Source organism: Cebidichthys violaceus, unplaced genomic scaffold (genome assembly GCF_023349555.1).
Source record: "Cebidichthys violaceus isolate CVI_PGR_0920_01 unplaced genomic scaffold, fCebVio1.0.p SCAF_52, whole genome shotgun sequence".
NCBI classification, from domain to species: domain Eukaryota; kingdom Metazoa; phylum Chordata; class Actinopteri; order Perciformes; family Stichaeidae; genus Cebidichthys; species Cebidichthys violaceus.
This window is the reverse complement of record NW_027176728.1, coordinates 711,037-734,767: the sequence shown is the minus strand read 5'-3', so window position 1 is coordinate 734,767 and position 23,731 is coordinate 711,037. Positions and strand designations below refer to the sequence as shown.

The window sequence follows — 23,731 nt, the reverse complement described above, 5'->3', positions numbered from 1 at the left end:
GCAGTATAAGTAGTAGTATCAGTAGTCATAGTAATAGCTGTAGTAGTGGTCGTAGTATTTAATATAACAGTAGTAGTAGTAGAAGAAGTAGTAATAGTAATGGCAGTATTTGAAGTGATAGCAGTAGTATTAGTACTAGTAGCAATCGTACTAATAGCTGTAGTAGTATTGGTACTGGTAGTAGCATGAATAGAAGCAGTAGTGGTAGCAGAGAGAGAGCCAGAGGGAGAGAGGGAGAGACAGAAAGAAAGACAGAGAGAGAAACACAGAATGACAGGAAGACAGAGATAGAGAGACTGAATGAATGAGTGTGAGAGAGTGAGAAAGGCAGACAGTTATTTGTACTGAGTGAGTGAGTGAGTGAGTGAGTGAGTGAGTGAGTGAGACAGGCAGACAGACAGTTATATGGAGTGAGTGAGTGAGACAGGCAGACAGACAGTTATATGTACTGAGTGAGTGAGTGAGGCAGACAGACAGTTATATGTACTGAGTGTATAGAGAGAGACAGACAGACAGACAGAGAAAGAGAGAAAGTCTGTGTGTGTGTATGTGTGTGTGTGTGTGTCATTGGTTCCCATGGTGACGACGCAGCAGTTGGAGAGTCTGTGAGTCTGTGTGTTTATAAACATTAGTAATTAGCTCAAGCACGAACACCTGTGAGCCTGCCGCCTTTTCATGAGAAAAAAACTGGAAAACACCTGTCAAACAAAACCACAAAACCCCCATAACCATAGCCCCTATTGCTCCGATATTAAAACTGAAGTGCAAGGATGACTTGAAGAACAGATCATGCGAATATTGGATCTGTAGTGTAAAAAAAAGTGGCTTCAATGGCGATTTAGAAATGGGGTACGTTTGTCTGTGCAAGACTTTTTTGAAGTACGTTTTAACATTGGGGTCTATGAAGGAGAAAGTTGGTTTTCCTCTCAAGTAAAGGCTCTTGTGCCAAATGTGTAAACCTGTGGGATTCCAAAGTCATATGTCTACGACAAGGACAAGATTAGCTACGTTTCCATCCAAAAATGATGCATGTAGAGTGAAAATTGAGGAGTCAGTCGCAAAAGACAAATATTTTTTTCACAGGAATCTCAGGCTTCTCTTCACTCTAGCGATGACATCACGCACTCTAAGCTGCGCAATACACACCCATTATAAAAGCAGAAAAGGACTGAAAAACACATGAAAGCAAAAATGCTACTATTCAAAAAGTGTAAAAGATATCAAAATGATTATAACATACAATCACTGGTCAGGGTTTTCTCAACATTTGAAAGTTTAAATAGTGTCTGTAGCTGAAAGTATGAGGAAGTAGAAGGATCTGAAAGTTGAACAAGTTTAAGAGGATTTAAAAATATTCTCCATAGACATCCCATTCAAAAAATAAGTTGCAAAAAGCTTAATAATTCAAAAAGTTGAAAGATTAGAAAAATTATGAGAAATAGGACCCCTCTCCTGAAAAAGCTGAACATTTATATAGTTGAATGGTTTCTGTAGCTTAAGAAATGTGGAAGTTATTAAGTGCCAAAATACGTACGGAAGAAATAGTTGAATAAAGATTCGAAGAACAATACTTGGAATGCTGAATCAGCATTCCAACAATAAAGATTCGAAGAACAATACTTGGAATGCTGAATCAGCATTCCAACAACTAGAAAATACATTTCCTGCTGAAAATGCGTTGGAATGCTGAAAGCTGAAAGCTGAAATGAATTGCAAAAAAATTGCTGAAAATACAGAAATGAGAGACTACCGGTCTGAAAAATGTTGAAGCTCGAAAGCATTTAAACTGCACTGCTGAAAACCCTTCTAGTTGAAACGTCTAACTATGGTGTCTTTAGCTGAAAGTATGAGAAAGAAGGCTTTGAAAGTTGAAGAAGTTTAACAGGATTTGAAGATTTTCTCCATAGATATCCCATTCAAAACAAATTGCAAAAAGCTTAATAATTCAAAAAGTTTAAAGATTACAAATATGAAAAATATCACCCCTCTCCTGAAAAAGCTGAATATTTTTATATTCAAACAGCTTCTGTGGCTTAAAAAATGTCAGCAGTAGTGATATTTGTAGTAGTAGAAGTTGTAGTTGTAGTAGAAGTATTATTAGTAGTAGAAGTATTAGTAATTAGAAGAAGCAGTATAAGTAGTAGTATCAGTAGTCGTAGTAATTGCTGTAGTAGTGGTCGTAGTATTTAATATAACAGTAGTAGTAGTAGAAGAAGTAGTAATAGTAATGGCAGTATTTGAAGTGATAGCAGTAGTATTAGTACTAGTAGCAATCGTACTAATAGCTGTAGTAGTATTGGTACTGGTAGTAGCATGAATAGAAGCAGTAGTGGTAGCAGAGAGAGAGCCAGAGGGAGAGAGGGAGAGACAGAAAGAAAGACAGAGAGAGAAACACAGAATGACAGGAAGACAGAGATAGAGAGACTGAATGAATGAGTGTGAGAGAGTGAGAAAGGCAGACAGTTATTTGTACTGAGTGAGTGAGTGAGTGAGTGAGTGAGACAGGCAGACAGACAGTTATATGTACTGAGTGAGTGAGGGAGACAGGAGGACAGACAGTCATCTGGATTGAGTGAGAAGAGCAGACAGACAGTTATATGTACTGAGTGAGTGGGAGAGAGAGACAAGCAGACCGACAGTTAGAAAGACTGAGTGTGTGGAAGAGAGAGACAGGCAGACCGACAGTTAGATGGACTGAGTGTGTGGGAGAGAGAGACAGGCAGACAGACAGTTATATGAACTGAGTGAGTGAGACAGGCAAACAGACAGTTATATGAACTGAGTGAGTGAGACAGGCAGACAGTTATATGTACTGAGTGAGTGAGTGAGACAGGTGGACAGACAGTCATCTGGATTGAGTGAGAAGAGCAGACAGACAGTTATATGTACTGAGTGAGTGGGAGAGAGTGACAGGCACACAGACAGTTACATTGACTGAGTGATTTGGAGAGAGAGACAGGCAGACAGACAGTTACATTGACTGAGTGATTTGGAGAGAGAGACAGGCAGAAAGACAGTCAGATGGACTGAGTGTTTTCGAGAAAGAGACAGGCAGACAGACAGTTATATGAACTGAGTGAGTGAGTGAGACAGGTAAACAGACAGTTATATGAACTGAGTGAGTGAGTGAGTGAGAGAGGCAGACAGACAGTTATATGAACTGAGTGAGTGAGTGAGACAGGCAGACAGACAGTTATATGTACTGAGTGAGTGAGTGAGACAGGTGGACAGACAGTCATCTGGATTGAGTGAGAAGAGCAGACAGACAGTTATATGTACTGAGTGAGTGGGAGAGAGAGACAGGCAGACAGACAGTTATATGGAGTGAGTGAGTGAGACAGGCAGACAGACAGTTATATGTACTGAGTGAGTGAGTGAGGCAGACAGACAGTTATATGTACTGAGTGTATAGAGAGAGACAGACAGACAGACAGAGAAAGAGAGAAAGTCTGTGTGTGTGTATGTGTGTGTGTGTGTGTGTGTGTCATTGGTTCCCATGGTGACGACGCAGCAGTTGGAGAGTCTGTGAGTCTGTGTGTTTATAAACATTAGTAATTAGCTCAAGCACGAACACCTGTGAGCCTGCCGCCTTTTCATGAGAAAAAAACTGGAAAACACCTGTCAAACAAAACCACAAAACCCCCATAACCATAGCCCCTATTGCTCCGATATTAAAACTAAAGTGCAAGGATGACTTGAAGAACAGATCATGCGAATATTGGACCTGTAGTGTAAAAAAAAGTGGCTTCAATGGCGATTTAGAAATGGGGTACGTTTGTCTGTGCAAGACTTTTTTGAAGTACGTTTTAACATTGGGGTCTATGAAGGAGAAAGTTGGTTTTCCTCTCAAGTAAAGGCTCTTGTGCCAAATGTGTAAACCTGTGGGATTCCAAAGTCATATGTCTACGACAAGGACAAGATTAGCTACGTTTCCATCCAAAAATGATGCATGTAGAGTGAAAATTGAGGAGTCAGTCGCAAAAGACAAATATTTTTTTCACAGGAATCTCAGGCTTCTCTTCACTCTAGCGATGACATCACGCACTCTAAGCTGCGCAATACACACCCATTATAAAAGCAGAAAAGGACTGAAAAACACATGAAAGCAAAAATGCTACTATTCAAAAAGTGTAAAAGATATCAAAATGATTATAACATACAATCACTGGTCAGGGTTTTCTCAACATTTGAAAGTTTAAATAGTGTCTGTAGCTGAAAGTATGAGGAAGTAGAAGGATCTGAAAGTTGAACAAGTTTAAGAGGATTTAAAAATATTCTCCATAGACATCCCATTCAAAAAATAAGTTGCAAAAAGCTTAATAATTCAAAAAGTTGAAAGATTAGAAAAATTATGAGAAATAGGACCCCTCTCCTGAAAAAGCTGAACATTTATATAGTTGAATGGTTTCTGTAGCTTAAGAAATGTGAAAGTTATTAAGTGCCAAAATACGTACGGAAGAAATAGTTGAATAAAGATTCGAAGAACAATACTTGGAATGCTGAATCAGCATTCCAACAATAAGCCCGCAGGATTACAGTCAGTGTGCTTTGGCACAGGCAGTATTACTGCCTTGTGCCACAAAGCCACACTGAATGATAGGATATACATTTGAATAACAGACCTGCTGCAAGCTAAGGTTACAATGGTGTTCTTCAGTATTATGTGATTTACTGACTTGGTTGGCTCAGATTGTTTTGATGCTCTGCTGGTTTATCATGCTTACTGTTGCATGTGAGAACATGGCGTAGACATTAACTGTTGTGTTTTTAGTGAAGCAATAGGAGTCAGATTATCATCTAAATTGAGGGTGTGAGGGACGGGGTCCTAAAGCTGCCCTTCATAACCGAGTGAGGTTCCAAACCACACTGGGTTCCTCCTATAGGCCCTTTAAAGCAGGTCCAACCTGGAGTACTTCCAGTCCTCCACCACCTATTGCCCACACACAAATCTGTTGATATCCGGCTGCCGTAAAAGCTGACTTTTTAGCCTGAAGTAAGCGATTTCACTGATAAACCTCTCCCAGAAACTTCTCTCATGGTCAGGTCACTAAGTGGTTTGACTCTCAATGTACTGCGTATCTTGACTGACTCACAATAGATAAACTCACAGCAGCTTGGGGTCAATCTTGACACTCAAACAAATTTATGAACTATTCAGTGCCAGTCCTAGTCTTCGTTAGTCCGTTATTAAATTAGTGTTTGTGCGTTAGTGTTTGAATGCTCTCTGGCAGACATTTTGAGCCCTTTATGAACCCATTAAATGCAGACTTTGCCCAGGAGAATTACCCACAATTCATTGCAATGGGACGTTAAACACGGGGTTACCAGTGGAAGCATGGAGACGTAAAAAAAGGTGAACAGAGGACGGCAGAGAAGAGAAGAAGAGAGGAGGAACCTGAAAGTTCCCCATATGCAGCTAGTTCCTCAACAATGGCTTTTTCATAAGCATCATAAACTTTTCTATTCCAACTATTATGTTCAGCAGCGTATTCTCCAAGGAAAACAATCTGAGCTAACCAAGTTAGTAAATCACATAATTATTATTTATATATATATATATATATATATATATATATATATATATATATATTTATATTATTTATATTTATATATATATATAAAAATATATATATATTTAAATATATATATATATAAATATATATATACAAAATATTTTGAATTTATTATTATTTATTAAAACTGCTACAAGCAACAATGCTACACCCCCAAAGCCGGCTGAGATGGTCATGTAGATTGTGGGGGGTACGTTCGTTACCTAGGTCAGAGGTTACAGAACAAGCCGTCTTCCGGTGCCTTACCCGGGTGTTGGTTACGCAGCTAGACTGTTCACATTTTCAACTTCTAATTATGCTTAATAGTCACTTAAAGGTGCAGTGTGCAGGATTTGGTGACATCTAGAGTAGAGGTTTCATATTGCAACCAACTGAAACTTCTCTTGTGTGCCAAGCGTGGAACGTACTACAAAATGTAAACCATACTTTGGTGTTTCATTTTTACCTCTTTACTTAAGATTTCATTAAATGTATTATTTTATATTCTTTTTCCAAAATATACCAAAACACTGGCAACGAGGAAGGTCTTGGGATAGATAATGAGAATAAATATGAACCAAACTAAAACTACACACTATTCCTTTAAGAGGTCGTAAGCAACCCCTCGGTAACTTTGATAATTAGGTCAGGGTCATTTTTGCTCAGGTTTTGTTCAATTCGGGGTGCACCTTTAAAGCACCTATAAACAATATTTTTTATCGAAAGCAGCAAACTGTATTTGACTAAAAAGGCAGACTCTTTGTGTTTTCATTATCTTAGAAATCCAAAATGCTATAACAAAACCATGGACAGATGGTTGGGCTCCTCTTGCTGCTTGTGTCTATTGCACCAGCTGATGTAAAAACACTCTTTTCTTCTTCTTTCTGAAACTGTTGCATAATGTCGGTCTGAAAGGCATTTTGAGGCTGTCACAGTGACGAGTGGCTTTGTAGATAAACTTGACTCTCTCTCTCTCTCTCTCTCTCTCTCTCTCTCTCTCTCTCTCTCTCTCTCTCTCTCTCTCTCTCTCTCTCTCTCTCTCTCTCTCTCTAGTCTACTTCCAATCAGTGTGGCAGCAGGTCATCTTTAACATGGACAGGTAAGTGCACAATATTTTACAGTTAATTGCATTCTATTAAAACTAATTTAACACTGTGGTTTATTTTATTGAAACATATTTAAGGCATATTTTTAGTTCTAGATAGGATAATGTGGGTAACGGCAGCATGTAGATGTATGATGACCCCTCATAACAATTAAATGGCTTGATAGTTAATATTAGACATGGATTTATATTTGAATACTTAAACATGACTTATCCTGACTTTTGTTTTCAGTCTATATGTTTGGACATCAGGGGTGGGGGTTTGGGTCTGAAAGAGACAGCTACTAAAGTGGAGTGTTTCAGACAGAGAGAGAATACAGGTATATTCAGACAGACAGTATGAGAAGAATGATGTGTTTTTTGAACATTAAAGCATTTAAACATGTTCAAGTCGAAACCCAGCATACAAGTATGAACCTAAAATACGAGTTGATATGTCCCCTTTAGCTTGTTTTATGGTTCTGTTTTGATGCTTTCAGTGTTTGATCCACTCCAACCTTTTGTTATTTCAAGCTGACTACAGCTGCCATCCACCACAAAGGAGCAAGCTACAAACCTTTCAGAGCCACCATTCAAGCCTGCAGGCGGTCAGTATTCAATACTCAAAGGTCCACTCAGTCAATAATCTGATCATGAAGTATAGTTTTAGGCCAGGCTCGAAAATACATCATGTGTGAGAGAGGATATTTATTTAAAAAATGTAATTGGTTTAATTAACTATACAATTGCCATAATAACAAAGTATCATTCATACAACTTAAAGGGGCACTTCAGTCTACTTTTTCTCTGTGGCTTTATGAACGACAATACAAAGTTGCATTATGGGAAACGTGTCATCCAGTGTTTTAGAGCTTCGCCCATGCTAGAGACTAAAAGTTAGAACATGCTCTGATCTGAGCATGTGATCTGTCTCTTTTGAGACTATCAACGTTATGGAGGTACAGCACTAAATCACTGGACTACCCCTTTAACAAATACACACATCATGAATAAATGTAAAACAAGTTTAGTTTGTATTATGTAATGTTTATTACATTAAGTGTTAAATGACTGTAAAGTAATGTAATGTGTTGCCTCGTGTGCCAAACTTGTAGTATAACTAACACATTCAACTGTTTAACACGACATAAGATGTTTCAGTTTTTAATGGATGTTAATAAATGCACCCTTATTGTAAATTGTGACCAATGTGTAATCATGGAAATAGAATAGGAGTAGATCAGACATTCCGTAGCAGGATGGTCAGAGTGGCGGCCCTTTTAATGTGTACTGTTGCCATCGCGACAGTTTTAGCTAACTTCTGTATGAAATAACTAGTTGCGGACTAACTGAGGTGAGGTTTGTAGTAACGACTAAAACAAGCAGGGAAGTAGTAATGTTTAACAACTTAATGCTTCATCCACACACTTGTTACAGTGTAGGAAAGCACATTGCAATCACCAGATGATCCTTAAAAAATGGTGGAATTAGCAAGCCAGCTAGCTAGCGGACAGCTAGCTAGTTAGCTAGCTTGCTCATTCTACCATACTTTAATGCTACACTGGTTACAGAAAATGATTCAAACAGCGGGATGGTGTTCAGTGGCAGCGCTGGGTCTAATACTCCAACATTGGCCCTTTTCTTTGAAGTCTAAAGACCACAGAAACAATGCCTGTTTTAATCCAATTCTATTTCTATGGGTGTAATGGTATTTCAGCAAGAAGAAACCATGGCAAGACCTCTAGAGCTGCTGGCAACATTGGAGGATTTGGCAGATGAAGAGTTCAAAAAATTTAAATGGTTCCTGCAGCAGGCCGAGGTCTTGGAAAGCTTCCCAGCAATCTCAAAGAGTCAATTAGGGAATGCAGACAGGCTGGACACAGTGGATGAGATCATAGAGACCTACGACAAAAATGCAGTGGAGGTGACAATTATGGTTTTGAAGTTGATCAAAAAGAATGACTTGGTGCAGCGATTATCAAACATCAGCTCAACATCCAAAGGTAAGTAAAACAATAAAGGGCAAAAAAAAAAGGAAAATAAATGAATGCATAAAAATATAGAAACAGAGTTAAATGTGTAACTGCAGTGTGATAAATGACACCTGTGACCATGGCGAAAAAGTGCTAACCCATTTTTAGGACCAATGTTTGGGAATGCAATCTTCCTCCAGTCAATACACATGGCCCAACTATTGCAGAGCTAGAAGGAGAATGAATATTGGACTTAGCCAGATGATAAGAAACACATGAATGCTATAGTTGATCAATAACTGCTGGGTGTGTAAATAAGCAACTGTTTGCTAACAGGTTCACAGCATCAACGCAAAGGGTGAATATACTGTTCATCAGTGTTCATCAGTGTTGTGTTCAACACTGATGAACACTGATGAACAGCCAAGTGGCCAACCATATCTGTTAATGTAGGGTTAAAGGATTAAATTGGTTGCGTGACAGTCTGCTATCAGAAATTACAAATGAGTCTTTCAGTATTTTGTCAGACTGCTACTCTGCTCAACAGCAATAAGCTGAATAGTTAATATTGAGATAAAATTTTGTTTGCAGAGCTCCAGACCAAACTTTTCACCGTGCCTTTTGGCATTTGTCAGTTGCCATACATATTGGAAATTTCTTAAGTCATTATATAAATGATTGTAGATAGGAATAAAGGTGCAGATAAACGTTTTTGAGTTGAGATCAGGCCCTCTCCGTTAAAGATGTGGGTCAGAGGGGTGCCGAAAGAAGAGGTCCAAGGGACCCTTGGCCCTCCCACCTAAAGCCCCTGTCCTGGTTTATGTCTATCTGGAAATGTTTGCATTGCTGCAATAACAATAGCACATTCTAATCAATATAATCTCTTGCACATTCATTCAGAGACTCTCATTGATTGCCAGCGTAAAGTCAAATCCAAACTGGGGAAGAAGTTTCAGCATTTGTTTGAGCAAGCCACAAAATCTGGAAAGCAGACTTTGATGAATGAGATCTACACTGACCTCTACATCACGGAGGAAAAGTCTGGGAAGGTCAGACAAACTGCAACAGTATCCAGAAAAACAGCTGATTTGGAACAAACTATCAACATAGAAGACCTCTTTGAACGCTTATCTGGTCAAGATGGATCAGTCAGAACATTACTGACAAAAGGAGCAGCAGGCATTGGAAAAACAGTCTTGACACGGAAGTTTGCCCTGGATTGGTCCGAAGACAAAGTCAACAACAATATCCAGTTTATATTTCCATTCACTTTCCGAGAGTTGAATTTGCTTAAGGAGAAAAAATACAGCTGGGTGGAGCTTCTTCATCACTTCTTTGCAGAGACCAAAGAAGCAGGAATATGTGGTTTTGATAAACTCCAGATTGTGTTCATCCTTGATGGACTGGATGAGTGTCGACTTCCTTTGGACTTCCACAACAACGAGATCCTGACTGATGTTACCGACTCGGCTTCGGTGGACGTGCTGCTGACAAACCTCATCATGGGGAAACTGTTCCCTTCTTCCTGCCTCTGGCTGACCACAACACACGAGGCAGCCAGTCAAATCCCTCCAGGGTTCATTGACATGGTGACAGAGGTGAGAGGGTTCACTGATCCAAAGAAGGACGAGTACTTCAGAAGGAGATTCAGGAATAAGGAGTTGGCCAGCAGAATCATCACCCACATCAAGGCATCACGAAGCCTCCACATCATGTGCCACATCCCAGTCCTCTGTTGGATCACTGCGACAGTTCTGGAGGATTTGTTGAAAACCACAGAAAGAGGAGAGCTGCCCAAGACCTTAACTGAGATGTATATCCATTTTCTATTAGATCAGTCCAAACTGGCAAATGTCAAATATCATGAAGGAGCTGAGACAGAATCACTCTGGAACACCAAGACCAACAAGATGATTGTGTCTCTGGGGAAACTGGCTTTTGAGCAGCTGCAGAAAGGCAACCTGATCTTCTATGAAGCAGATCTTAAAGAGTGTGGCATTGACATGAAAGCTGCTTCTGTGTACTCAAGCATGCTCCCACAGATCTTTAAGGAGGACCGTGGGCTGAACCAGGACAAACGTTTCTGCTTCGTCCACTTGAGCTTTCAGGAGTTTCTGGCTGCCCTTCATGTCATTGTGTCCTTCGTCAACTCTGGTGTCAACCTCTTGTCAGAAGACCAACCAACCTCCCAACAGTGTGCTCTCATCACTGGGCAATCTTCAGTCAATCAGCTCTTCCAGAGTGCAGTCAACAAGGCTTTACAGAGTCCAAATGGACACCTGGACTTGTTCCTCCGTTTCCTCGTTGGCCTTTCACTGCAGACCAATCAAGCACTTCTTCAAGATCTGTTGAATCAATCAGGAAGTAGCTTACAGAGCAATCAGGACACAGTCCAGTACGTCAAGGAGATGATCAGGAAGAATCCCTCTCCAGGGCGACGCATCAACCTTTTTCACTGTCTGAATGAGCTGCGTGATCATTCTCTGTTGGAGGAAATCCAACAGTACCTCAGTTCAGAATGTCTGTCCACAGACAAACTGTCTCCTGCTCAGTGGTCGGCTCTGGCCTTCATCTCACTGTCATCAGAGAGCAAGTTGGATGTGTTTGACCTGAAGAAATTCTCTGGTTCAGAGGAAAGTCTTCTGAGGTTGCTGCCAGTGCTTCAAACCTCCAGTCTATCTTTGTAGGTGCACAACTTACTTGACATATTTGATAATGTAAATGTTACATTTTTAGGTCATTGTTCATTCTTTCTGACTGTGACATCTTTAGGTTGAATGGCTGTAACCTTTCTCAGAGAAGTTGCGCTGCTCTGGCCTCAGCTCTCAGTTCCCCGACCTCTAATCTGAGAGAGCTGGACCTGAGTTACAACAATGGGATGGATTCAAACCTCCAGGTGCTCACGGGTGGCTTGAAGGATCCACAGTGCAGACTGGAAACTCTCAGGTCTGCTTGATTAATTTAAGGCTCTTAATAACATCAGTTTGTCATAGTGATTCCCTTTTACATTTGTGTTGATGACCATGGTCTGTCTTCATTGTTATGAATGTGCTTGTTAAGGTGGCATGTTACTACTAATATTGTTACATAATACACACTTTTTAGCTACGACAGGCTTTTGCAATAGCAAGGTCAGTGGTCAGTCCACCATTTTGCTCCAGACATATCTAAAATATATTTTTTGTACAGACATTAATGGTTCTCAGATGATCGATGCTAAAGAGTTTGCTTTCTGACATTCCCTCTAGTGCCACAGGTAGTATCTTTTGGTTAATGTTTAACTATCTCAACAGCTATTGGATGGATTACCATGATATATGATACGACCAGAGCATGTGAAGAGTGGAGCGGTGAGAATTTCAGCTCCTCTTTCACGTTGCTTGTCGTTCCCCCCGCTCACCCACTCAAAGTCACTCTACTAACTATCACTCCACGCTCAACTCAGATTTCCCCCGCTCCACTCAAATCGCTCAGCGTCTTCCAAAAAAAAAAAGCTGGATTTTGATTGGAGCTGTACCGAATCTCTTAAAAAAAATCAATATATATCAGTATATATAAGCTTTTTTTGAGGTTTTTGGATGAAGCTTTTAATGTGTTTTTTCATTATTTATGATATCATCACCGTTAAAAAAAGTCTTTGAACAAAATTCAAAATTTTTATTTAGTAATTCATTGGATTGAATTTGTTAGTCTTTTTATTCTATCAACTTTTTTACTGGATAGAACTTTCAGTTTTGTTTGCTGCTAGACCGCCCTGTTAGTAGCCTACAGGTGCCTCCTTTGTGTGCAGTGAGCAGGAGATCAATCAGTTTTTTTGACCAAAGTGAAAATGTTGTTTTTGGATCACACAAGTCTGAAACAACTCTACGCAACCGCCATGCGCAATACACACACACACACACACACACACACACACACACACACACACACACACACACACACACACACACACACACACACACACACACACACACACACACACATTCTGGGTCGAACACACTAGAACTGCTTTGAACTCATAGTGTGAGCAGTACTGGAGTGAAATTGGCGCTGAATGGAGCGGGAGATAAGGTGACGCTCAAGCTTTTATAAAAATCTACCCTGCACTACAACCAAAATCCTTCCACTCACACTTTACTCCGTCACATGCTCGGGTGCAGATGTTCATGGTCCTGACAATTGGAATTGTTAGTAATTTAAAAATGTTGCTCCATCATTATCATTACCTTCAAAATGTATATTTATCCAAAACCTTGGATCATGCTAACTTTGCACTCGTCACCTCACTTGTAGAGATTGGAGAGGAAATGTATATTTGGAAAAACCGTGCAAACCTTTTACATCTTTCCAAATATAAATTAGTTTTACATTAACTATTGTTTCTGAATCTGACAAGTCTAAAAAGACACAAGTATATAGCCTGGAGTAGCTGTTATGGCTAACTGCATAGGGATCTACATGTGGGTCAACTTGTACGCTTTTTCGCTCAGCTAACATTACAAACCCTCTCATAAAATAGCTTTTTATGTGTTTTCATGTTTTTTTCTTACTGTAGCGTTTGGTCCAGCCGGCCTCTGTCTTTTCTATCAGTTGACTTTAGGGAGGAGAAACAGTCTTCAGGACACCAAGGTCGATCAGAGCTGCATTTTCATTTGTTTTAGCTACATGGCTGGGAACTCTCTCACCTGTGGAAACATACATTTCCAAGTCTCTTTTTTAGCTTTTTCAGTGACCTAGAAGACAGTATAACTGCAGTAAAAGTCAACTTCACACATGTAAACACACCGGCGTATGAGAATGAATGTGTAGGTTGGTTAGGTGAGCTGGCAGGTGGACCTGGATGTAGCTCCCCTTACAGTTATACATATGGGTCATTCTAAGGGACTATGTCCCGTGACAAACTCAGATACAAGCATATGAGACTTTCGCTTGCCCGTATATAATTTACCTTGAATCTCAATGGAAGTGACGAGAGCAAAGTTAGCGTCACCCATAGAGTCGCAATGGTCAAAGTTTTGGGAAATATGGCACGTTGAAAAAAAATGGAATTTTGCTGAATGGCACCTCACCGATGGTAATCATGGGGGTCAAGTGCTGCTGTTTCACTTTCTCCAGCTTCTTACTTCTCATAATATTCTAACATTAAACTTCATAACGTTACAGATGTAATCAGGACACAATCAATACTAATACAAATGAACTTCAGTGAATTTGAGTTATGTCAGACTGCATTGACTCAAACTTTATTTTTATGGATTTTTGTTATTGATGATTCTACAGGCTGACTAACTGTAGGCTGACATCCAGGGGTATTGAAGCTCTTTCTTCAGTTCTCAGTTGCCCGTCCTCCAGTCTTAAAGAGCTGGACCTCACTAACAACAACTTGAAGGACAAAGTGAAGCAGCTCTCTGTGGGATTGGAGAGTCCACACTGTGGACTTGAAACTCTCAGGTCAGCTTTCTGTTCAACCAGACCTACATGAAGGCTGTCATTTAAATAGTGACTTAACATTATCTGAAAATCTTGTTTTTGCTAAGTCAGACTCTAAACCTAGATTATGTCTGGTTAAATCGAAAGTTGAATTTGTCTTTATCACTTATTCTATTTCTAGTTTGATTGGCTGTGAGCTGACATGGGATAGCTGTGACGATGTGGGCTTATTCCTTAGCTCCAAGTCTTCTGGTCTGAGACAGCTGGACCTGAGTATGAACAACCTGCAGGATTCAGGAGTGCTGGTATTCAGCAGCGGACTGAAGAATCCTCGCTGTAAACTGGAAACTCTCAGGTCAGCTGGTTTCTGTGCTGTCACATCAGCCCACTCTGAACATTTTGTGCATGAAGATGACAATTTGTAAGTCATTTTGCAATAAGATATAACAATGTAAGTAAATGCATTGGCATAAATATGCTACGCCCTGAACAAGTGATGAAGTTTAAAATGTGGTAGAGATTGTTTATGTTGGGCAGCAGAGGATCGTTGCTCAAGTGTGCTTATTTTAAGCCCAGCCATAAACCTAAACTTAACTAAGGGGTTTTGTTGCAGAGATGCACATCAATGTCTCTTCAAACCTACGAAGAAGTCAAGCAAGCTGATTGGTTGATCCAACACCCAACCAGGAAGTTTTCTCTGCTTCTTTCACAGCAAAAATCAGCAACAGTACAAGAGAGCTTCTAGCAGAGCCTACAGAAAGAAGATTAACTCCTCTTCACGTCACTTCATATTGTTTCCCATTTTGACCGGAACTACAGTGACTCACTATCTAGTTACAATGCCTTTCTGGACTCATCGTCCAGAAAGGCATTGTAACCAATGGGAAATTATAGGATTTGGTCCCTAATAGATACAGATATTCAGCGGGACAAAGACAAAAGAGCTAAAATCCTCTGAATGGGGATAGTTGAAGGGGAGCCAAATATACTGCAAATATACGCTTCAGAACTTGCCTGTCAATCATATTTTGAAGTTTTCTTAAGTGTTACAGCAATACAATGATAGTTGTCTGTACATCCATGGGGACGTTGCAGGAACTGCTGATGGCTAAATCAGCATACATTTACTGGAATGGTGCTTCCCCTTAATGTCAAATTTCACACTGAGCTGATTAAAAAGAAACACCTAAGAAATATACTTTAAAATACAAGGACGACACTGCTGATGGGATTTAAATTACAGGTGGACCAACGCATTCGACAATAAAGAGTAGGACATTGTGGCTGTAATGATTAGTGGGGCAGAGGTGAAAGATTACCAACATATGTGCTCAGGACAGGATTCAAACAACTGACCAGGGTGGGAAATTATAAAATCACCCTACCCAACCCTAGAGAAAATATATTCTGAAAAAATGGAGCATGAGTCCATCTTCATACACAGTGAATTCAGTGTGTCAGGCTCTATCTGCTTTTGTCACGAGGTGTGGTGCAGGGGTAGAGCAAAGACTCAAGTGCAGACACTGGAGATGAAAACAAAGTATCATCAAAAAGGTAATAAACCAGAACCAAAAGCAACTCAAAACGAGAGCCAGCAAAAACTGTAGAAAAGGGCAAACGCACGGCGCACGCACGCACGCACACGATCCGACAACCAGAACAGGGAAGCAGGGGAGTTTATATGAGAGGGGTTGGCAGAGGGAAAAACAAGGGGCAGGTGATTGGGCACAGGTGTAGTGAATGAGGGTAATCAGGCAACACACTCAGACCCAGTAGGAAGTTGGGAGGAGTTCAGGGGTGGAGCTACACAGACAGAGACACAGACACAGGAACAACAGGGACCAAAGCCCAATCCTGACAGCTTTACATTCCCAATTTGGGACTAATTTAATATTTAACATTTTTTTTAATTTTAGTTTTACAATTTTCTATTCTTCTTCAGGCTAAGGGCTTGTAACCTGTCAGAAAAGAGCTGTGAAACTTTGGCGTCAGTTCTCAGCGTCCAGACCTCCATCTTGAAAGAGCTGGACTTGAGTAACAATAACGTGAAGGATTCAGGAGTGAAGCTTCTTTCTGCTGGACTGGAGAGTCCACACTGTGACCTGGAAACTCTCAGGTCAGCACAGTGAAATATTTGTTATCTTTAAAGATGTTGACATATATCTAAAAATAATTAAGATAATGTATTACAAACAACTATTTGCCGAGCGTGAGTTTTTTTGTTGCAGACTCACAAACAAGTCTTTTTTGTCATCATCACTAATTGTATCCAGGTTGGGTGAGTGTAAGCTGTCAGAGAGAAGCTGTGAAGCTCTGGCCTCAGCTCTCAGCTCCCAGACATCTAGTTTGAAAGAGCTGGACCTGAATAGCAACGACCTGCAGGATTCAGGAGTGAAGCTTCTTTCTGCTGGACTTGAGACTCCTCAATGTAGACTGGAAACTCTCAGGTTAGATTTAAAGGCTCTCACACAGACATTTTCTCTCACAGATTCTTAACCTGTGTGTGATCTACGGGTCCAGATCAGTTGTATTAATGGTTGTTGTTACTGCGTCCTGATTCCTTGAATCTTCACAGTCAAAACAACCATTAACTGAGTATTGATTCATGTTTACAGTCTGTCAGGCTGTCAGGTCACAGAGGAAGGCTGTGCTTCTCTGGCCTCAGCTCTGAGCAACAACCCCTCCCATCTGAGAGAGCTGGACCTGAGCTACAACCATCCAGGAGACGCAGGAGTGACGCTCCTCTCTGCTGGACTGGACGATCCACAGTGGAGGCTGGAGACTCTAAAGTATGGCTCATACTTTATATATGGCTAGTGCTGTGAAAAACAACAACTGTAAAAGGAGCTCTATAGAGCCAGTGTTTGGTTTGGCCATTCTGGGTTACTGTAGAAACATGGCATTGCAACATGTTGGACATCATGAAGAGGATCTGCTCCCAAGAAAACTTAAAAACAACAAAAACATTTTAGAACAAGAATTTTTGTCTCTACTTTTTCCATTATGTGAAATGTTGTGCTTTTTTTTTAAATGTTGCATTTTACACCTGAGGGCCACCATAGCATATGCTTTTCTTACTATGTTTATTGTTTCAGAATGGACCATGGTGGAGTGGAGAGGTTAAAATCTGGTCTGCAGAAGTGTAAGTATTTTTTTTATTGGATAAACAAGAAGGCAATTCAGGCACTCAAAAAATGTCCTGATGAAGACCTGCAGTGATTGAATCATGTTGGTCTTTTCAATGATTTAGCCACTACAATAAAGGCTTTCCATGCAAAATCATGAAAACATGAAACGGTTCACTAGAAACTCCTTCAGCTCAGACTCCAATGGGTCCAGGAGGAGAGCTCAGCTCCCGGCAGCAGCATCTGCTCCTCTGGCCAGCAGCAGAGCTTCACCTCACTGCTCCTCAGCTCCTCAGAGGCCCTGGCCGTATTGCTGGGAGTAAAATGAGAGGATTTATGAAGGGACAGCTTATGTCCACAGGGACCGGCAACATCTCTTAGTAGCTTTATATTTCCTTTTCATTTTGGAGAGCCTGGATTGCTTTCCTGTTCATCCTGTTTTTCCCCATTTCCTAAGAGCAAACATCTTTGATCTACGCTTCAGTTTACTGAGCAACAATCTCATTTACCTTTTTTTATTACTGAAAACAAAGTAGATTCCATCTTGTATGGACTCACCCTACTTTTGTTTTTTAAAATGATACTTAAATGACATGTTTACATATGAAATGACAACAAGTTTTGTTAATAATTTGTCAGAACCAATGTTTCATATATACCCTGCAAAACATAAAGTGGGAAGCATAATCTTTTCTTTTGATGAAATCACTTCTCAGCTCATTTCTGTACTCATTTCAAAAACATTTCCTGTTACCATCTCGGGGTAAAAAAAAAAGTGTGACAGTCCTGTTGAGGTCACCAGACACACAACTTTACACTAGTCCAACTAACACCTGTGCTAATGTAAGAGCCACTGCAGGACCCTGGCCTGCCCACAGAGTAACAGAGGAATGAGTGTTGTAAAATGTTGTTGTTCTTTACACTGTTAGCGCTGTTTGCACTGGCTCAGAGGTCGCCATGTTGAGAGCCGTTGAGAGCCCAATCAACCCCGAAGAGGGGCTACAACTAACTTTATAACGGGGAGGCATACAGGATATACAACATGCTACATTAAATAAAACATGAAACGTATTAAACAGTATTTAAGTTCAATAAAATGTCAACTAAAACTTTCATAAGGCTGTTCAGTCAAACCAGGCAAAAGGCAAATAAAACACAACATGAAATATTGCAAATATCAAGATCTTTGGTGGTCAAGCTCAACTCCCTGTCCGCAATTCTTTGGTACAACAGAAATCAGATATTCAGATATTGTGTCGATTAATATAAAAATCGTGTTAAACCATGTAATCATGACATGGCTTGGCTAAAGCGGAACGAGCAGGGTCCATGAAAAATGAAGTGACTGCTTAGTCCATGATGATTGGTCAAGAGGCCGTACAAGAGAAACAATAAATGTGCAGAGTATATTGTCCATATGACTTCAAACTGTTAATATCTATGTTAATATCTTTTAATACTGATTATATCAACAAATGCTGACTATAGAGCATGTTGGCATCCAGACAAGTTATCAAGCTTTAAACATTGAGTGAAAACTGTTACAAGCATCAAAATGTCTGATTGTGTCATGTTCCGTTGTCAGAATCCATATTCCAACAGCATGCTCAAGTTTTACAGAATTCCAAAAGCATCACGACCGTTTCAGAGCAACAGGTGTTTCATTTTAACTTGTGACCGTGTTAACTGGTGACAGCTGAATGCATATGTGGTTCCTCGTAGTACCTTCCGTAAATGGTTGGCGTAGATAATAAACACGGATGAATATGTATTTTAAATTGATTGAAGGCTTTAACGAGGACACCTACAGGTCCTGTTTGTGTTTACAACAGCTGCCATCACCACGGGCAACCACGGACGCATTTGCCCGAGAGTCACCAGTTAACATCAATTCAATTTCAATAGCTTCATTGGCATGAAAGTTAAGAAACAGTATTGCCAAAGCATCAACAAAATTAAATATACAATAATATTAATACACAATAACATTAATATACAATATCATTAATATAACATCTAGATTGATTATTAATTACATACGTACAGTGTGTGTGTGTGTGTGTGTGTGTGTGTGTGTGTGTGTGTGTGTGTGTGTGTGTGTGTCACTCATTGTCCCTCATGTTGTGGTATGTTAAGACATATTGGGCAGCTAGATACTTCCTATCTCCTTCTCCTAGGAGTAGTTTTAAAATCTGAAATTACAGAGTTGAATTTGTTAAAGTAAATGTTCCTAATTTGATTGAATGCTTCACATTTTAGGAGGAAGTGCATCTCTGTCTCAGTCTCACCTGTCCCACAGTGACCACATGTTCTGTTCTCTTCTGTTCTCCATGTTCTGTTAACATGGTCACTCATTAAACTGAAACACCGGCTGCGTACGTGTTTACCACACCTAGACTGATCAATAATGCTGGTGATAGAAACACCCATTATAAAACTCAATGAAATGTAAACTCTAAGTCTGTCTCATGGTATTAGACGTTCTGTTCATGAACACTAAATAACGTGGTTGGAAGCATCTAGTGACTTGTAACTTCTCAGTGGTGTAATGTTACACTCTTGGTGTCACACCTGTATGTCAAGTTGGGTTTTTGTCCTGTCTCCACGTTTGTTTTGTGACTTCCTGTTTTATTTTGGAAATTAACTCTCCTCTCGTTTCAGGTTCTTTGCCCTTCCTCATGTGTCACCAGTCTGATTGTCTTCCCTGATTCCTGATTGTCTCCACCTGCTCCCCCACTTCCCTCATGTGTACTTATAGTCTGCGTCTCCCCTTGTCCTGTGCCAGTGTGTCATGTCCTTTTGCCTTGCACACCCGCCTCATGTTATCAGTAAGTCCAAGCCTGAGTATTGTCTATCCCGTTCTTGTTTCTCGTTTCTTGTTTCTAGTTTCCTCTGTAAGAGCGACCTTGTTTTGCATTTTGCCATTTTTGATTATCCAGCTCTTTGAGTAGAATCAGAGCTTTTTTATTTGTAGCATTATACCTTCCTTGCGAAGTGATTTTTGGTTTGGCTTTTGCCGTTTTTACTTTACTACTCTTTGAGTTAAATCTGAGTTTTTAGTTCTGCTTTTGTAAGTTTGTTTTCCTGCCTCGCTAAAAGAGGTTTTGCTTCCAGGGATTTTCCTGAGCCTTTTGTTGAAAATAAAAGATCGTCAGTTGAACCTTAACACCTGCGTCCGAGTCCTCATCAAGAGTTCCCTCCGTGACACTTGGTTTCTCCACCAAATACATGTATATATCTGGCCCCTAAATATTTGTCCACTTACTAATGTATTCTACCCTCTCACTAACAGCACACACATCTGGAAGTATGTCACCATTCGTCAAACTTGTGATCTTTGGTGATTAATGCCTTTGCATAGTTTGACAATTGTACTCCACTGTACTAACATATATACGTCATCATTGTTTACAACTGTAAAATGTTCTCTAACAGTATGTTCTACTGCTTTGTGTCTCTCTATCAGACGCCTGTGAACTCACACTGGACCCAAACACAGCACACAGACAGCTAATACTGTCTGAGGACAACAGACAGGTGAAATATGTGGGGAAGGAACAGCCTTATCCGTATCATCCAGAGAGATTTGATCACTGCAAACAGCTGCTGTGTACAACTGGGTTGACTGATCGCTGTTACTGGGAAGTTGAGACTAAGGGAGTGTCTTGCATAGCAGTAGCTTACCGAGGAATGAGAAGGAGAGGAAAGTATTATGCCTGCTGGTTTGGAGGGAATGACAAGTCCTGGAGTCTGGGCTATAACCCTTTGCACAATAACATAGGAACATCGTTATGTCCCCGTTACGAAAAAACTCCCAGAACAGCAGTGTATCTGGACTGGCCTGCTGGCACTCTGTCCTTCTACACCATCTCCTCTGACACACTGACACATCTCTACACTGTCTACTCCAGATTCACCGAACCCCTCTACCCTGGGTTTGGCTTTGAGTTAGGAGAACCAGGATGTTATACAACACAGTGTGGCTCCTCACTGTCACTGTGTCAGACAGAATTCAGAGACCAGCGGCGGCTGGTGGAAAATGTTCTAGGTCCTGTCTCGTTCGTAGTAAGCTCTACTATTTGGAGTTAAATATTTAACATTTATTCCAACAGGAAAAAAGCAGTAAATAACACTTTGATAAACACGTCAGGACATCATATTTCTGTCACCCTCACAGGGAATTCAGTATAATATATATCATATAATAATATTCAGTATAATATAAAACGCACACATACATATATAGATATAGATGAGTTTTCACTGTTAATTTACCATCTCAATTAAATGTTGATGCCTCCATGACCAAGTTAAATGTCCTGGTGTTCTCCAGGACATTTAACTTGCGTGTGCTTCTGACGAGAACACGCAATTTTGGGCCAAACTTATTTGGCCCCAAGCTGAATCTATTTGAGGACGCTGATTGGCCAAATTGTATGTCACTCATTTATATCTTTAATCAGCAATTGGCTAAACTGCTTCATAGACCCGCCCCTAGCTGCGCGTTCTGAGACGTGTCGTGCAAACAGGCGGAGAGGACGAGCAGGAAAAGCATATATTTTGCGCAGATATCATATTTTACACATATTACTGGGTACATTCCATAGTTCAAAAACACAAATATTGACAATTTGTATAATTTATTATTATTATCATTTTTTTTTTTGGGCCAGGCCCCATGGCCCTCTATTGGTCAGCTGCCACTGTCAGAGACTTTCAATGAGATGTAATATTCCAAAATGGGGAAATAATTAAGAATTAAAATACCCAATTTAGGGTGACCTTTAAGAATCTTTGCATTAGCAGTAACTTAAAGGTATGATATGCAGCCTTAAACAATGTATTGACTAATACAAAAATAATCCCTCTCAATCATTATTCATGACCCACTAGAAGTGTGTGGCGGTGTCTGTATCAGCAGAGACTCTTCCTTCTACCTGTATTTTGTCTTTTCTTCTTTTTTTGCCGTGTTCGGGATGTTTTTGGGCGTCAGCAAAGTTATTTCAGGAGAACGTGATGCACAGAGTGGACAGGGACAGGGTGAAGCGAGCGCTTCGGCTGTTGTCAATGAGATAAAATTACACTGGATCACATGCATGCCTTGTTTTCTGTGAATCCTTTGTGCATGGGAAGTAATTGCTACATCAAATAAAATATATATTGCAGATAAAATGTTTACAATACATATTTTTAAAACTAGTGTTTGATTAGTTGATTTCATGAAAATCTTAATGAATTATAACTTAAAGTGTCAGGACTTTACTAATTAAACTAAATAATTAAGGTAATTCATTAGTTTACACAGCATCATAAATGCTTTTTCTTGACAATTCTATGCTGATGATACCCAACTCTATTTGTCCTTCCCAATCTGGGATTGTTCCTCATTTGTATGTTGTTTTGGATCAAAGTGTCTGCCAAATGAGTAAATGTTTGTTGACTGACACCAAAGTCATTGATAATGTGATAACTGTCAATTTTTGTAAACATTTTGATAGGAAATCCCCCCCAGTGGGATAAGCAGACCCAGTGAGCCCCTATCACACCTGTACAGATAACAGAATCAACATAAAATCAAAGTAAACATCTGTTGTGATTATAGTGTAATTAGTACTTTTCTGATTGCATCTCTAAAAGTCTGCACAATCTGCAATCTCAGCATATTTCAGCCTTCTTTCTCAACATACCAAATGACTATGTAAAACGTTATCATACCGTTACAATAAGACACCTTGACTTCTACACTGGCAAATTATGACTATATTGCTTTGTTTGATAATTAATAAAATAACTGGAAAAGTATTCACTGGAATCATGTTTTATTTGCAGAATTAAGGTGAAATAATTAGTTAACTTTAGAAACTTGAAGGCACAATCCTGCAAACATGGATTTAGAATTTAGGACTGATTGGTGTATACAGGAAGTCATGTTTTCTCATGCTACTGAATGTTAATTTGTATCAGCAATGTTTTAAACACAATCGTCAAAATGAACTAAACACTATAGAAAACTGGTCATATACGTATTTATGTTTTTGAGAAACATGGTACATTAGTACCAATGACTGTATATAAGAAGTGGATGTAGTCATTGCGACATCACCCATTGGTCTGTGGACTGTCATTTTGAAGCCTTGAGTTAGTTAATTTTACCTTCACCATCTTGGATTACAACCATTGCCATGTTGTTTTCTTGAATGATGAAAGGAAGTAACCATATTTGTAATGCGGAGGATTGACAAAGAAACAGAGTATACGTCTCTGGTAGCGGCAGCGACCTGTCAATCACAGTAAGCCCGCCCTAAAGCATCCCCTGCTTTGTGGTCTATTTGACTCTAAAGGGGACAATAATTTACTAAATGAACATCATGCTGTATTGAAGAAGACTTGAAACTAGATATTGAGACCATAAACTCATGTTTACAATGTTTACTGAGGGAATAAATCAAGAGAGAAGTAGAGTCATTTTCTTATTGAGTTACGTACAATCTGACTTCTTGTTGCAACCAGAGGAGTCGCCCCCTGCTGGTCAGTAGAGCGAATGCAAATTAAGACACTTCCGCATTG

General features: G+C 39.8%; 1 protein-coding gene across 2 annotated transcripts; it reads left to right on the top strand.

The window, feature by feature from the left end:
• Positions 1-8,312: 8,312 nt before the first annotated feature.
• Positions 8,313-22,966, top strand: LOC137888145 (NACHT, LRR and PYD domains-containing protein 12-like). Of its 2 annotated transcripts, none has more exons than XM_068731468.1 (10): positions 8,313-8,639; positions 9,510-11,292; positions 11,382-11,555; positions 13,890-14,060; positions 14,221-14,394; positions 15,982-16,155; positions 16,313-16,486; positions 16,655-16,828; positions 17,135-17,181; positions 20,631-22,966. In XM_068731468.1, exons 1-10 carry the CDS (start codon positions 8,333-8,335, stop codon positions 21,251-21,253), a joined length of 3,801 nt encoding a protein of 1,266 aa, XP_068587569.1. In that variant the 5' UTR covers positions 8,313-8,332; the 3' UTR covers positions 21,254-22,966. The 2 variants fall into 2 exon arrangements, with proteins under 2 accessions (XP_068587569.1, XP_068587570.1); XM_068731469.1 differs by lacking the exon at positions 20,631-22,966 and adding an exon at positions 19,826-19,942.
• The last annotated feature ends 765 nt before the right edge of the window (positions 22,967-23,731 follow it).